General features: G+C 47.2%; 1 protein-coding gene across 2 annotated transcripts in view; it reads right to left on the reverse strand.

The window, feature by feature from the left end:
* Positions 1-17,688, reverse strand: part of CCDC149 (coiled-coil domain containing 149) — a 92,355-nt gene that overhangs the window by 1,111 nt on the left and 73,556 nt on the right. For both annotated transcript variants that reach the window (XM_044296520.1, XM_044296512.1), the window contains exons 10-11: positions 17,421-17,497; positions 398-511 (exon numbers count right to left, since the gene is read on the reverse strand). In XM_044296520.1, the coding sequence (XP_044152455.1) occupies positions 398-511; positions 17,421-17,497 (191 nt within the window). The remainder of the gene's footprint in view (positions 1-397; positions 512-17,420; positions 17,498-17,688) is intronic.

Below are 17,688 nucleotides of genomic sequence, written 5' to 3' on the forward strand. Positions count from 1 at the left end.
ACCCATCACCAGATTCCCAGAAATATTTAGGCCTTGTGCACACAACCTTGTCCATATTTCAGTCCGCAAACAACGGATCTCTTCCAAGTGCATTCCTTACTTTTCTCACTCCCATCAGTAGAAAGAACAATTGTCGTCCACAAAATAGATCAGAATAGGACATGTTCCGTAATTTGCAGAACGGAAGAACTAATCCGCAAAAAATACTGACCGCACAGAAATTAACAGGTCAATGTGTTGTCCACAAAAAAAAAATGTGGATAACACATGGATGAATAATACAGTCGTGTGCATGAGACCTTTTATGTGCACAGGTTCATGTATAAGAAGCCACCTTGGACCAAGCTTAAGGAATGCCTATGGGTTTCAAAACAATACAATTGCTGCTCGTCATTACCTTTATAAGTCAGAGGTTTGTGGCAAGGTATGTCAGTAAAGGCCATCATTGGGGACTTTGGTCTCTGAGTGGTTGGCATTGTTGGCTCATGTAATGAGATAGTGTCCCGTCCACCTAGTGATATAATATAATAAACATATTCAGATCAGGAGTAGCTATTTACCCCAAAATAACCAACAATACCAGTATATCTTTACAACAGGATGGGATTTTATAATAGTATATGGATAAATGGCCATTCAAATAGAACATATGATGCCAATAAATGAAGAGGTTACGGTGACAAAGCTGGCATCATCCTCTACTGTAGTGATGTTCACACTTAGGCCACTTTCACACGGGCGAGAATTCCACGCGGGTGCAAAACGTGAGGTGAACGCATTGCACCCACACTGAATCCGGACCCATTCACTTGAATGGGGCTGTGCAGATGAGCGGTGATTTTCACACATCACTTGTACGTTGCGTGAAAATCGCAGCATGTTCTATATTCTGCATTTTTCACGCAACACAGGCCCCATAGAAATGAATGCAAGCAAGTGCAGATGTGGTGCGATTTTAACGTATGGTTGCTAGGAGATTATAGGGATGAGCAACTCCGGACCCCATTAAAGTCTATTCACTGTATTATTTTCCCTTATAACATGGTTATAAGGGAAAATATTAGCATTCTTAATACAGAATGCATAGTAAAATGTGCCTTGAGGGTAAAATTGAATCACCTCATCCACTTGATCGCGCAGCCGGCATCATCATCTTTCTTCTTCTTTCAGGACCTGCAAAAGGACCTTTGATGATGTAATCTGAGCACAGTGATGTCAGCGCAGGACCTTCTGAATGAAGATGGAAGATTTCTATCTTCATTCAGCAGGACCTGCGCTGACGTCACCATGCTCACCACGTGGTGAGCCCGATTATGTCGTCAAAGGTCCTTTTGCAGGTCCTGAAAGAAGAAGAAAGAAGAGGATCCCTCAATTGACACTGGACTTTGCATTCTGTATTAAAGAATGCTATTATTTTCCATTATAACCATGTTATAATGGAAAATAATAAAATCTACTGAACACCAAACCCAAACTTCAGTGAGGAAGTCCGGGTTCGGGTACCACATATTTTTTCTCATGCACGTGCAAAAGGCATTGCACTCGCGCGGAAAAAACGGAACATCGGAACGCAATCGCAGACAAAACTGACTGAAATTGCATGCCTACTCGCGCAGGTTTCCCGCAATGCACCCTGAATGCATCCGGCCCTCACCCGCGACACCCCTGTGAAGGGGGCCTTAGAGTACGTCCAGACATACTGGAAAAGCTGCTGATTTTCCGTGTGGATAGAAATACAGTAGCAGTAAAGTGGATGAGAATTTCACAAACTTCATAAATGTGCTGTGGAAAAATTCCCCTTGGAAACTGGCCTGCAGAGTTCCCAAGTTCAATAAAAAATAAAAAATAAACTAAATCACAACAAAAGCTAATTTGAAGATTTTGCTGTTCTCCATGGTCCTCCAGTAATGAGGTGTCACACTGACACATGATCGCTTCATCAGTGACATGAGTTGACATATCATTGATGGACTCTGGGAAACGGAAACCAGCTGAGGACCATGGAAACATCACCACAAGAGCGCCACAGGATTGCTAGGTGAATATACAGGGTTTTTTTGCCCACAAAAGGGAAATCCACAGCAAAATCTGCACAATTTGGTCTGGATATTCCTGCAGTTTACATTGGAAATTTTCTGTAGCAAATCTGACCAACATGGGTGTATCCTTAATACTGTGATCCAAACATGCTCTTCAGTCTGAACAGAATTAGAAAGACATGGCTTCTTTCAATGAACAACCTTAGGTAGCCGATTCCATGTATTATGCTATCTGTATAACCCAGTGATGGCTAACCTCCGGCACTCCAGCTGTGGTGAAACTACGACTCCCAGCATGCTCCGTTCATTTCTATAGAGTTCTGAAAATAGCTAAGCAAATGTGTATCTTTGGAGTTGTAGTTTTACCACAGCTGGAGTGCCGGAGGTTAGCCATCATATGTACAGTAAGGAACAGAAGTCTTTGAACACCACGGAATTTGGCAAGTTCTCCCACTTAGAAATCATGGCGGTGTCTGAAATTCACATTGTAGGTACATTCCCACTCTGAGAGACAGAATAAAAAAACAGGAAATCACATTGTATGATTTTTAAAGAATGTATTTTTCTTGCACTGCTTGAACACCTCAGAAACAGCAAGAATTCTGGCTCTCAAAGACCTGTTACTGTGCCTTTAAAAAGTCCACCTCTACTCCACTCATTAATCTAACTTAGTAGCACCTGTCTGAGCAATTTGAAGACACCTGTCCACCCCACAGTCAGTCATACGCCAACTACTACCATGGGCAAGACCACCAAAGAGCTGTCAAAAGACACCAGAGACAAAATTGTGGACCTCCTTAAGTCTGGAAAGGGCTACAGGGCAATTGCCAAGCAGCTTGGTTAAAATAGATCAATTGTTGGAGCAATTGTTAGAAAATGGAAGAGGCTAAAGACGACTGGCAGTCTCCCTCGGACTGGGGTTCCATGCAAAATCTCACCTCGTGGGGTATCACTGATGATAAGAAAGGTGAGGAATCAGCCCAGAACTACAAGGGAGAAGCTGGTCAATGACATGAAGAGAGCTGGGACCACAGTTTTAAAGGTCACTGTCAGTAGAACACTACGCTGTCATGGTTTTAAATCATGCATTGCACGGAAGGTTCCCCTGCTCAAGTCATTACATGTCCAGGGCCTGTCTGAAGTTTTCCAATGACCATCTGGATGGGAGAAAGTCATGTGGTCAGATGAGACCAAAGTAGAACTTTTTGGTCTAAACTTCACTCGTCGTGTTTGGAGGAAAAATAAGGATGAGTTTCATCCCAAGAACACCATCCCTACTGTGAAGCATGGGGTGGTAACATCATGCTTTGGGGGTGCTTTTCTGCGAAGGGGACAGGACGACTGCACTGTATTAAGGAGAGGATGAATGGGGCCATTTATTGTGAGATTTTGAGCAACAACCTCCTTCCCTCAGTCAGAGCTTTGAAGATGGGTGGTGGCTGGGTCTTCCAACATGACAACAACCTAAAGCACACAGCCAGGATAACCAAGGAGTGGCTCCGTAAGAAGCATATCAAGGTTCTGCAGTGGCCTAGCCAATCTCCAGACCTAAATCCAATAGAACATCTTTGGAGGGAGCTGAAACTCTGTGTTGCTCAGCGACAGCCCCGAAACCTGACAGATCTAGAGGAGATCTGTGTGGAGCAGTGGGCCAAAATCCCTATTGCAGTGTGTGCAAACCTGGTGAAGAACTACAGGAAACGTTTGATCTCTGTAATTGCAAACAAAGGCTTCTTTACCAAATATTAACACTGATTTTCTCAGGTGTTCAAATACTTATGTTTAGCAGTGCAAGACAAATGCATTCTATAAAAATCATACAATGTGATTTCCTGAATTATTTTTTTTTATTCTGTCTCTCAGAGTGGGAATGCACCTAAAATGTGAATTTCAGACCCCTCCATGATTTCTAAGTGGGAGAACTTGCAAAATCGCAGGGTGTTCAAATACTTCTGTTCCTCACTGTATAACCTATTCAATGTGTCTCAATTCCTTTTACCAATGAGCATCACAAGAGTGAGAAATAATGGAATGCTGGTTGGATCGAGGGCAAACCTTCCCTAACTAGGGAGCACTTTTTTGATTAATGGGGAAGATGGAGATGAGAGCAGCACAGGTAGTCACTTAGAAATTGGGGCTAGCAGGTAACATGCAGCAGTCCACCCCAGAGGACTAGTTCATACCCATCAAGAAGACTTCAAAAAAAGGCAAAAACTGGGCATTTCTGCAGAATACGATCTTTATTGCACCTTCATCAATGCAATATTTGGGCTTCAAATGAAGCATTTTTCAAGTCTGAGAAAGGCATTCACCTGAAGCCAAATTGTTGCATGGTGTATTGATGAAGGTGCAAAAAAGATCAGATTCTGCGGGAATGCTGGCACCCAATTTGCTTTATTGATTAAAGGGGTTTCAGTATTGATAACCTATGCTCAGGATAGGTCATCAATAGGGATGAGCGAACCAACTTCGGATGGAACATCCGAAGCCGATTCACATAAAACTTCGTTCTAAATTAATTTGTACTGTAAAAAAAACAAAAACATTTCACGAACCTGGGTTCTATTCCAAGTGCACATGTGAAAGAACCCTCAATGTGACGCCACTAAGTACTGACTGGAAGTGGGGGGAAGTGACTTATGCATTCAGACATTTAGTGTCAGATGATTATGATGACAGTTAATTACTTTGCAGAGATTTGTTTTCACTTTGACAATAAAGAAAATTTTTCTGTTCTGTATCAGTGTCAAAAACGCCCCATTATATCCCATCTTTCATTGTACTGGGCAATAAAAACATGAAGGGTGGTGTATTACTTTTTATAAGCATTTTACCTATGCTTATATAATGGTCGTTGCGCCCTGTGGATGTCCTTTGTCCAAAAGCTCTGTTTATAGAGCGTTTGACAGGGTAAACTGAGGAGGTTTAATGATGGATGGTGAGACTACAGAACATTAATGTAACACATTCTGTACTTTAGATTTCTTGATGTGAAGCCCAGTAGAGCTGCCTGCCTTTTTCCTTAACGACAACTTCATTCGTTCTACTCTATTCTACCCATCTATTCTGACTCCCACGGCGATTAACGTAATTACCAAAGACAATGAAAGTTACTTAACACAGCCAGGTAGTCACCAGGAGCTAAGATGTGTATTACTTATCCTAATATATGACATGCAAAATTATTTAAGGGGTTCTCTGGGATTTAAAAAAAAATCTGGCTTCCTCCTGCCCGTTTGTGGGAAGAGAGTTTGGTCAGTACTTACCCACCCGTTGCGCTGCTGATGCCCCTTGTCTCTGCTGCGCTCAGACTGGCTGCAGGCTCTTCCGTTCAGGTCCCGACCAATGTGTTCCTGAGTCTTCCTGGTCAGCGGGATAGCCTGTAGATGTAGCTGAACAGGAAGACTCAGGAACACATCCAGTCAGGACCTGAGCGCAAGAGCCCACAGCCAGTCTGAGGGCAGCGGATAGGCGAGTACTGACTAAATGCTCTTCACACAACAGGGCAGGAGCAGGCTGCATTTCTTAGAAAGCCCCCAAAAAATCTTTAATCTTCTTATCTCAAAAACGAGATTTTTGTATAACTTACCAGTAAAATCTCTTTCTCGCTCTTTCCTTGGGGGACACAGAAGACCTTGGTATAGCTCATCTCCATAGGAGGCGTGACACTAAGTGAAAACTGTTAAGCCCCTCCTCCACAGCTATACCCTCAGCCTGGAGAGAGAGACTGCCAGTTGCGTGTCCAAGCAGTGAGAAAAGGCAAAGTCCAACAAGGAACCAACAAGCCAACTACCCAACGGGTAACAAAAACTCGGAAAACGCACAGAGAAAAAACAATTAATGGGTGGGTGCTGTGTCCCCCAAGGAAAGAGCGAGAAAGAGATTTTACTGGTAAGTTATACAAAAATCTCGTTTTCTCGCCCAGTTTCCTTGGGGGACACAGAAGACCTTGGGACGTTCAAAAGCAGTCCAAAAGGGGGAGGGACCACAACACCAAGGCGAAGCACCCGAAAGGCATCAATGAACCGCCGCCTGTAAACCCAGGCGGGGTAAGGCAGCATCTGCCAAAGTCAGAGTATGCACCCTGTAGAACTCAGAAAGGCGTGCAAGGCAGACCTGTGGCCACCGTGCCCAAATGCACGGCCGAAGCCCAATGCCTCCGGCCCAGGAGACACCGACCGCTCTGGTGAAAGGAACGGTGACACCAAAGACAGAATCCTGCCCTAGGTGCGGTAACCTCAGCAATAGCCAACCTGATCAAGCGGAGGAAAACCACCCTGGAGTCTGCCAACCCTATGCACAGACCTCCTGGAAACCCAAGAGGCCGAACGACTGCAAGAGTCGGAGATCTCCAAGTAAACAACGGCCAGGCCCAAACAACGTCCAAATAGGTGAGGTGTTGAAGCGAAGGCAACACCACCTTCAGAAGGAAGGAAGGAAGGAAGAAACGAGATGCAGAACAGCCCTGTCCTGGAAAGGACAGAAAACTCATAACAAAAAAAGGGGGCCATGCCGGCACCCGTCAGAGACACGACTGATACGGAACACAACCGTACAGGACAGAAGGATAGAGTGAACTCCTGTAACAGCTCCAAGGGCAAGATTGGAGCGCCGAGAGCTCTGGATATAGTCCCCAGGGCGGTACCGAAGGACAGCACAGAGGAACCAAAGAGCCACTCCGAGGAAGAAGGTCTTGGCAGGCCCAGAGGGTCGGGAACGCTGGAAGAGGAAGAACAGCGCCGACACTTGACACCTCAACCAAAAGACAGAACCATGGGGAAAGAACTTCAGAGTGGGGAATGCACAGCTTTCCACAGAACCCCAGACAAAAAACCCTAAATCTTACGACAGAACCTGGACGAGACACAGCCAGGAGTGGACAGCAGTGAACCCGCTGGAGTCGCCTGGCAAGCAGGCGAAACCCAATGAGAACAGGCGCAGACCAGTAACACGGGCAGAAGGGTCGACAAAACTAGCCCCGTCGGCCCCGAACAACGTTGACCCGCATCCACCCGAATGGGGAGCAGAAGGACAGATGCAAAGACCCAAAAGGATCCGCCAGACGCCAGGAGAAGGCAGGCTAAAGACCATGCTGATGTAACCACGTTGAACAGCCCCTGTGTGGGATCAAAGGACAATCTGAACCGAAAAGGTAGTCCCCCCAAGTTACCGAGAAGGTAAGTTTACATCAGGACCATCGTCTTAGAACGGGCCACGCAATCTGCACCCAGCGGGAGGACAGAACGCGGTAGACTCGGTAAATAAGCACACAGCTAATACAGCCAGCGCGAACAAGGGAGACAGTACGAGGCCAAAAGGAACACCGGAACCATCCACAGGAACAACCAGGCTCACCCCAGAGGGGAGGACAGTGAAAACACAGCCTCCGTAGTCTTGTGGGAAGCCACATCGGAGTGATCTGTATAGAGCGGGAGCCAAACAAAGCCGGCGAAAAGAGGCAGTCGAGACAGAGGCCGACATAACACCCTCCAACCGAAAGGAGGAGGAGTGGGCAACAGGGAAGCCATAAGACAGCTCAAAAACAGAACCCGCTACACTGTGAGACGCCCGGTCCACCGCCTCGCAGAAGGCGAATACCTTGAAGAACCCAAGGCGGAGGTCCTCCGGACCTGGGTAATCCAGCACCCAAGAGAAGTTGGGTGACCGTCCCGAGAAGAGCAGCCCGAACCCGGCAGCAGATCAGACAGAAAGCGTAGAGGCGCCAAGAGGAAGGACTCATACCACACTGCATCCGAAGAGGAGGAAATTGCGGCAGGCAAGGGAACCGCAGTCCTGACAGCGCCAATGAAGAATTCGAGAGGCCCCGCAGACAACAGCACTCTCGACCATGGGACCACTAGCGCAGGGAAGCAATGCTGCAGAAGGACGCAAAGGGCATGCATCTAGGACCCACGAACACTCCCTGGAATGAAAGGCCAACTAAATGAATGAGCACCACCCAGCTCGGTGCAGCAGAGAGAAATAGAGCCTGTCCGGTCAAGAGGACAGAAGGAACTCCCTAGGGACGAGTGCAAGGCTGGCGGCAAGCATCGGCTCCCAAGAAACAAAGGTATGCCGCAGGAAGCAGGTGAGGCATACGAACGAGCAGCCCCGCAAGCAGCGAGAAGGCCAACCCACCTAGAAAAAAGGGGGGCTCGTCCCAGAGCGCCACAGCATGTACGGAATCGCAAAGTGCAACCTGAAAGGGAGCTATGCACAAAACCAGTATAGCATGCGACGGAACGCAATCAGTCCACCCCGAAAGGGGGGAAATTGTACCTGGCCAACTACAGTTGGCAAGAGTGCAAAGACCGGTCCCAAAAGGGAGTGATGCCTAAGGCCGAACCTACTTCAGAGAAGCAGGACATACCCTATAAACCAGCAGGAATGCAGGAGGTCCATCTAGTGAAAGGGGAACATGCACAGGGTATCCTAGCATTAAATGAGTGTGCAATAATACACCCAACACTGAACTCAGCGAGAGAGTAACTACTCTGCCAATGAATGGGGACATGTACAAGTCCAGCCCAGCCACATAAGGACAGCCGTGAATCCCAGGAGCGTGCCAAATTCTGCCCTTGAAGTGAGAAGTGGTCACGCACAAGGCCAGCACCGTATCCAATGGAAGTGCAAGCGTTCCACCCATGATAGAGGGCCATTCTCATGGCCAGCAATGTATCCGGTGAGTGTAGCACACCGCCCAGAAAAAGGGGGTAAAGCACATGGCCAGCATCTCCTCCAGGGAGAGTGCGAGCACACCGCCATGCATGGGAGTCATACACATGGCCAGCAACGTACTGGCGAGAGACAACCACAGTCACTAAGAACGCGTGCATGTCGCCTGAGGAAGGAAGGCATGCCCCTGGCTGGCAGCGAATCCAGCAAGAGTGCGTACACTGCCTACGGAAGAGGAGTCATGCCCATGGCCGACAGCGGATCCAGCGAGAGTGCAAGCACCCTGCCATGTATGGGGTACATGCACGTGGCCAGCAACGTACCTGCGAGGAAACACCCAAAGACAGAGGGATGTATGTATGCTGTCTGAGGGAAGGAGGCATACCTAAGGCCGGCAGGGAATCCAATGAGAGTGCAGCATACCGCCTAAGAAAAGGCCGGCAGCGCAATCAGTGAGAGTGCAGCACAATAACATAGTACATAAGTACATCATAGCACATCAGCGAGAGTGCAGCATAATAACATAGTACATAAGTACATCATAGCACATCAGCGCCGCCTGGAAGGGGGTCGTGCACACAGCCAGTACCGTATCCGGTGAAAGTGCAGTATCCCGCCTAAAAAAGGGGGGATGCACATGATCGGCATCAGATCCAGTGAGAGTGCTGCGTTCCGCCCAGGAAGGGGGTCACGCACATGGCCGGCAGCGAATCCAGTGAGTGCAGCGTTCCGCCCACGGAAGGGGGTCACGCACATGGCCGGCAGCAAATCCAGAGAGTGCAGCGTTCCACCTATGGAAGGGGGTCGTGCAGAAGGCCAGCACCGTATCCGGTGAAGGTGCAGCATTCCGCCCAAGAAGGGGGTCATGCACATGGCCAGCCAGGGAGAGTGCAGTAGCCCGCCTAGGAGGGGGGGGGGGAATGCACATGGCAGGCACCATAACTGGAGAGACGATGAATGCTGCCTACAGAGGGCCGAATGCACTTGGCCAGCGCCGTATCCTGGAAGAGGCAAGAAAACCGCCTAAAAGGGGAAATGCCCTAGCAGCGACGCAGGCTGGGAGCGCAACACCATGCCGCCTGTGGAAGGAGGTCATGCAGACATGCAGCATTACTGATGAGGCTGCAGCGTCAAGCGCAGCCCAATAGAAATCATGATCTATTATTTTTATTTCATTATTTTTTTTTTTTTTTTTTTTTTTTTTTCTTTCAACTCAGCCTCTGAGGCTAAAGGGGAGCCACCATATAGGGGCCCTGAGAAAAAAATGGGGGCCAACTATACAGACCCAATTTTGGGAGCCGGCCTGCACCCAAAGGGTTAACAGGGATCCGGCCTGGAGGGCGGCGTGCGATCCCCTGGGGGCGGAGGAACCTCCAGGCGGGAAAATTCGCGCCTGGAGAAGTTCCCGCCCCCTCCACCAGAGACCGGAAGATTGCGGCCTAGTAGGCCGCGAAGCCGGGGGCTAAATTGCGGCCCCCGGCCCGTCATACCGCCGGGACCTGGGGCGGAACGGCGCTTCAAACCGGCCGCGGGAGCCCACCCCGCGGGCCGGTCGGGATTGCGGCACAGCAGGCCGAAGCCTGGGACCAAGTAGCGGAGCCCCGCCGACCGCCACCTGCTGGGCATAGCCCAATGCCGGCCGCGGGAGCCCACCCCGCCGGCCAGAAGAGATAGGGGCCCGGAATGGCGGTTCGCCGGCGCGGGAGCCCACCCGGCCGGCCGGAGAGACAGGACTGGAATGGTGGCTCGCTGGCCGCGGGAGCCCACCCCGCCTGCCGGAAGTAAGGAGGCCTGGAATGGCGGACCGCCGCGGGAGCCGCGGAACCTAAAATCTTTTGCGGCGCCCGGCCGCACCGGAATATTAGTGCTGACCGGACCGGAGCCCGTGATGGACCAGGGGCAGCAAGGCGCGGGCCCTGTGGCCCTGAAGCAGTGGCCGGTAAGAGGGAGGGGGACCCTGAGACCGGGTCTGTGAAGGGTGGGAATCCTGCCTAACCCCTACGTCAGGGGCAGCTAGGTCTGCAGCTCCCCAGGCATTCTTCTTGCAGGAAGAAGGGTGCCATGTCCTATGGGAGCAAAATGTCGCCCTGTGGCAGCCAGGGGCCAGCCTAGGGCTAGCAGGGACAAAAGGGTCCAGAGGCCCTGTCAGTATGGGAGTCAGGCACGCAGGAGACCGGGGTGGGGTGAGGGGTGAGGGGGGGGACGTAGGGCTGGAGAAGCCAATCTCTCACCATAGCCGTCTTCACCCTCGGTCCGTTCCAGCAGGGTCGCCCCTTCAGCTACTGGCACCGTAGTGGCAGGACGCTGGAAGAGGGACTTGGCGTGCGGGCGACCCTTGTGCTGGCGGGATGTAGGGGAGCTGGGCTGCCCTGATCCACCTTGCCTTCTGTGGGGGAGGCAGCAGTGCGGATGACCGGCACTGGCGCAGCTCGACCCCGGGAGAAACAGAGAGGTCTAGTGCGTCTCTGTTGTCCCTGATGATCTGGAACAAAAAGAAAAGAAAAAAGTAAAAATCAAAATTTAAAACAAGGGGAAAACAGCCCTGCAGTAGCAGGGAGTGTCTTGCCTCCTTGGACACTAAGCAAAAACTGGCAGTCTCTCTCTCCAGGCTGAGGGTATAGCTGTGGAGGAGGGGCTTAACAGTTTTCACTTAGTGTCACGCCTCCTATGGAGATGAGCTATACCAAGGTCTTCTGTGTCCCCCAAGGAAACTGGGCGAGAAATGTGTTTTAATATATTAAGAATGATACCTCTTAAACTGTGGTTTGATAAAAGACCCCAAAATATCTGAAAAGAGGCAAGAAATCTAAAAACCGTATTCTCCTAGACGTTACGCTCTCCATTATAAGAACAGCCGCACAAGCTCACCAAAAGGGAGTCAGGGGACCTAAGTCTTTTGAAAAGGAAGGGTGTACCACAGGAATGACCATAAATGTATGAGATAGCTAAACCCGTTTAAAGGAGGTTTCCGATAAGAATTCTATTTTATGTAACGCCTGCAGCCTGCTTCCTGGAAAAGATTTGTACTTTCTTGCTCCAGTCCTCTGCTGTCTCCATATTCCAGCCCTCCAGTTGGCCATGGTCACATGCACTGATCCAGTCAATGACTGGCTTCAGCAGTGATGTAGCCACAAGCAGTGTGTCACCGGTGAAGCCAGTCATTGACTGGAGCAGTGCATGTGGCCATGCCCATGGTCAGCCTGGTGTAAACAGTGCGGGGATTGGAAGATGGAGACAGAAGATGACCGGAGCGTTGTGGAGCAGGCAAGTAGGAATCCTCTTTATCAGAAGGCAGGCTGTGGGCATTACATAAAATATCATTATTCCTAGAAAACCCCTTTAAGGCTATATGCAGGGGCATAACTACCATAGCAGCAGACCATGCGACTGCTATGGGGCCCAAGACAAGAGGGGGCCCAGTTGGGATTATCCCCTCTTCTACTGGGGGTGAAAACTTGGTCAGGACTCTACCCTCTAAAGCAGGGGTAGACAACCTCCGGCACTCCAGCTGTTGTGAAACTACAACTCCCAGCATGCATACTTGTTCTGCTCTTCTAAGAACTCTCATAGAAATGAATGGAGCATGCTGGGAATTGTAGTTTCACAACAGCTAGAGTGCCGAAGGTTGCTGATCTCTGCTCTAAAGGAACAACCTTTATCAAATGAGGCAGTGGAAAAAATGGCCCAATGGTTATTGAAAGGGGTTTAGCCAGAAACACTTCTGTCCTGTGTGGGGAGGCCTGGTTTGTTCCTTGCTTTGGGGCCCTTACTTCTCTATGTACGCCACTGGCTATATGGATTATCAATGGTGCAGCAATCAAAGCCACACATAGGTCCAGCAATGACATATTAATATGACGATTTTTGGCATCATTGCCAGAGCCCGGTGAACACAGACCGTTGGGGGGACGGCGGAAGTGTCAGTACAGAAGTAGCAGAGTAAGTACTACTAGGTTTTCTTTTTTGTTTTTTTTTTATTTATTGTAAGCTGTTAGAAAAAAAAATCATGGGGTTGGAAAAGTCACTTTAAGAAGTGGATAAAAAGCACCCACATAGGAGTGCAGAAATGTAGCCAAAATGATGTTATACATCAGTGCAATGAACCCTAATTGGAAAAAAAAAATCTACGCAGGTCTGCCAAAATCGGCAACTCTGGGAAAGTTAGATTCTGTAATCATTTTTGGCATCTGCTGTATTTTCCTTGAGCAATATAAGAATGTCCTTCCTGTCCCCACAGACTGGGCTGTAACACAAAAATTAGTTTTCATTGGTGCCAGTATAATAAAAGGTGTGTGGGCCCTACAAATGATGGATTGGGAGCGGCTGCCATCGCCATCCTTAGCTTTAGAAAGTTATACTTCCAAACACTGCTCTTCCTATACCGCAATGATTCAAAGTTTACAATGTATTGTATTACAATGTACAGTGGGTTTCTCAACTCCGGTCCTCGGGACCCACCTACCGGTCAGGATTTGTGAATATCCCACAGAATGAACACCTGTGGTAAGTCCTGATGCATGGACACTAATTACATCACCTGCTCAATACTAAGGAAACCCAGAAAACATGACCGGCAGGTGGGTCCCGAGGACTGGAGGTGGGGAACCCTGGTACATCATCCTGTTGATTACAATATTAGGCTACATTCACACGACAGTGAAAATATATGGCCATGAAAAACGGACACACTGTCCGTTTTTTAACCAGATTTGCATCCATTTTCTGTCTTTCTGGCCTTTTTGCATCCGTTTTAAAGGACAGTAAAAACAGCAAGTTCTCTGCAGCTCCTCCACAGGGGAATTAAGTATTATAATGCACCTATTCAAATCAAATGAAATGTAATGGAGGACAGAACAGGTCCTCCAAAGTGAGGGATGCTCTTTGTAGCCACACTCTACTCTAGCCAAGAGATGAGGAACCTGAGTACCAGGCCTCCTCTGTTTAATTCAGCAATGGGGTACATGAATTTTTGAAACTGGACAACCCCTTTAATGATGATACCAGCCTCTACCAAGGTGAGTAAGTTAACACAATTAATATTATACAAGGTATATACAAAGCATTGAACCTACGCCCAAGTCCCACAGACACATTGTAGCTGAGGCCTTAATGAAGCAGAAAAGGGAGGAAAAAGAGAATCATAAGTAAAACAGGATACATGTAATTTAGTCATAGTTAACAATATTAAAGATTATACATGGAAAATGAATCTACGTAGCGTCTCCTCCAGGAATTGTCACCCAGCTTTCCTGGACTTCTGAATGACAATTTTCCCTGCACAATTAGACAGAATAACCATTCAGAAGTTTAGAGATACTGGGTGACAACCTCTGGGGGAATCATAAGGAAAAGGTCACATGCGGCAGATTAGTTACAGATATGTCTGCCACTGTTCTGTTTTGCTAGGACTGAAGTCTAGGGAGGTCTAGGCTTCTACTTGTGGAGACTACTAGTTGGCGTAGGGCAGCCATGGCGAATCCGCGGCTCCAGCTGTTGTAAAACTACAACTCCCACCATGCACTGCTATAGGCCAATAGCTGTAGGAAGTCGGGCATGCTGGGAATTGTAGTTTTGCAACAGCTGGAGAGCCTCAGGTTGGCCATCCCTGGTGTAGGAAGTCTTATAGACCATGCAATGCCTTCTGGGACAAGGATATATAAAATAGCTCCAATCCCAGAGGAAGATCAGTGTCTCTTTAGTGCCACCTATTGGATGTAGGATGTCCAACCTGTTAACAGGCCTTGCAGCAAGCCAAATGCTAACCTCCAGTTGTGGTAAAACTATGACTCCCAAGATATACACTTGCTTGGCTGTTTTCAGAACTCCATAGAAATGAATGGAGCATGCTGGGATTCCTAGTTTCACCATAGCTGGAGTGCCGGAGGTTAGCCATCACTGGAAGCTAACCAACTGGAATTCTCCATGAGAAGGAACAGTATCCCACTAGAGCTACGTCAATGTCTTCTCACCTAGCCAACCCTGCTCTGCACAGATGAGGCAAAAACCCTGAAACAGCGTTTTGCAGATAGGTGTCCTTTCATTATGGAGATGATTATGGTTTGCTTATATTACAAGTCATGTTACAAGGTCTGTTAAAGCGTTGGACATTGACATATAGGCTAGCTACTTCCAACAGGTGACACTAAAGAGGCTCCTGGATGAGAGCTACCTTACAAATTACTAGGACAGAAAAAAGGATTATTATGTGCCTATCCAGTTATAATGAAGCACAGGCTACAAGCAGTGTTCCCTCTAAGCCTTGACCGCTGCTGAGCGTGGTCGGCTTAGAGATGGGCAATGCTTAGTCAAAGGTGGGCGATAGGACAATCAAACAAGAAGGACTAGAATTATAGCAGTTATATTACTGCACATAGGAGCAGTATTATAGTAGTTATATTCTTGTACATAGAAGGCAGTATTACAGTATATTCTTGCGCACAGGAGCAATATTATAGTAGTTATATTCTTGTACATAGGAGGCAGTATTATAGTAGTTATATTTTTGTACATAGGAGCAGTATTATAGTAGTTATATTATTGTACATAGGAGCAGTATTATAGTAGTTATATTCCTGTACATAGGAGGCGGTAATATAGTAGTTATATTCTTGTACATAGGAGGCAGTATTATAGTAGTTATATTCTTGTACATAGGAGGCAGTATTACAGTATATTCTTGCGCACAGGAGCAGTATTATAGTAGTTATATTCTTGTACATAGGAGGCAGTATTATAGTAGTTATATTCTTGTACATAGAAGGCAGTGTTATAGTAGTTATATTCTTGTACATAAAAGGCAGTATTATAGTAGTTATATTCTTGTACATAGAAGGCAGTATTATAGTAGTTATATTCCTGTACATAGGAGACAGTATTAGATTCGTTATATTCTTGTACATATGAGCAGTATTATAGTAGTTATATTCTTGTACATAGGAGCAGTATAATAGTAGTTATATTCTTGTATATAGGAGCAGTATAATAGTAGTTATATTCTTGTATATAGGAGCAGTATTATAGTAGTTATATTCTTGTACATAGGAGCAGTATAATAGTAGTTATATTCTTGTACATAGGAGCAGTATTATAGTAGTTATATTCTTGTACGTAGGATGCAGTATTATAGTAGTTATATTCTTGTACATAGAAGGCAGTATTATAGAAGTTATATTCTTGTACCTATGAGCAGTATTATAGTAGTTATATTCTTGTACATAGGAGCAGTATTATAGTAGTTATATTCTTGTACGTAGGAGCCAGTATTATAGTAGTTATATTCTTGTACATATGAGCAGTATTATAGTAGTTATATTCTTGTACGTAGGAGGCACTATTATATAAGTTACAATTATTATTTTGCACTTGGTTATATGATGGTGAACATGGAATATGCCTTTGTCCTTCATTGAGTGAATAGTTTCTTTAACACTATAAAGAGAACATTGTGGGCGGCACGGTGGATCAGTGGTTAGCACTGGTGCCTTGCAGCGCTGGGTTTCTAGGTTCGAATCCGACCAAGGACAACATCAGCATGGAGTTTGTATGTTCTCCCCGTGTTTGCGGTGGTTTCCTTCTGGTTCTCTGGTTTTTCCTCACACTCCAAAAACATACTGAACTTAGACTGTGAGCTCCACTGGGGACAGTTGGATGCTAATGTCTGTAAAGCGCTGCGGAATATAGTAGCGCTATATAAGTGCATAAAATAAATAAATAAAAATTGTGGTCTCATTTGAACTTTGACTTTTCTTTACTGCAGCTTCTTCTGTATTGCAGAAGAAGAAGGTGCTGCACAGCCCTGTGGTATGTGCTGTGGAGATTACCTACTGTACCCTACACAGTGGTAAGGCCACGCTTTCTCCCTCCAGCTCCATACCATGCTGAGGGCAGAGTGCGGCACTGGGATATGAAGGGAATGGCAATGTTGTCTGGGAGACATGCAGTGAAAGCCTGAAGCCTTCCGCACTGTGCAAACATAAAAAGATGAATTTCTCATTAAAAGGGCTGTGCAGTGTCCTGTTCAACTAAATGGAAGATGAAGCTCTGTAATTACCCTGCACTCTGCTCCCGCCTGATCTATGGGAACAATCAGGGAGATTTTAATGTCTTCACTTTGCAGGCAGCGTCTTACCCTGTCCCTGACACTTTAGCCGCCCTCAGGCTATAAGACAGCTGCACCTCCACGTTACCTTGCCCTGCTGCTGCATGCTGCTCAGTCCTCCTCCCCTCTCCCGGTCAGAAGAAGAAGGAGGCGGCAGCAGTAGCGCGGCAATATGTGGGGGCAGCGCCCCGCTGAGCCGCACACTGAACGTATTGATGAAGTCATCATCATGATGACTGTGGCTGGCGCTGAGCGGACATTATAAAGTGGTGAGCGGAGGCACAATAACTGATGCGCGGCCGCGCACCTTAGAGGGAACACAATGGCTACAGGTCAAACATTGAGAATGACTGGACAAGAAATATGTCACAAATGGATAGCACCGCATCATTTTGGCCTTTTGGCCAGGGAGGTTATTGCTATGTTCAGACATTCTCAGTTGGATAATAGCAATGTGCTTAGTGTAAAGCTTGGCCTGAGGCATATACTGTACATAACAAACACCTTCTAAGAGAGAAACCCTCAGCCACGGCTTTCACTGACATCAGTCATGTTTGCTGTGACCTATATAACGCAAGTATATGAAATAAATATGAAAAAATACTGACCAGGGAGACTCCATAATCCAGACACCTCCAGCGTCCGCAGCTTCTTCTCCAACTCCGCCACTCTGTTCCCTAAAATCCTGGAGGATGCGAAGAAACTGTCAGATTTTATAAGATCAAAATGGTTTTCAAAAGAAGATATACATGAGGTGCTTGATTGAGTGGCGTTTGTAAGGGACAGAATCGGATGTGTGGTCACAAGCTGCACTACTAAGCCAGTTGTCGGTTTCTGTTCACCCATTCAAAGCAGACATTTTACCACCGAAATCAA

The sequence above is a fragment of the Bufo gargarizans genome, chromosome 1 (assembly GCF_014858855.1).
Source record: "Bufo gargarizans isolate SCDJY-AF-19 chromosome 1, ASM1485885v1, whole genome shotgun sequence".
In the NCBI taxonomy this organism is placed as follows: domain Eukaryota; kingdom Metazoa; phylum Chordata; class Amphibia; order Anura; family Bufonidae; genus Bufo; species Bufo gargarizans.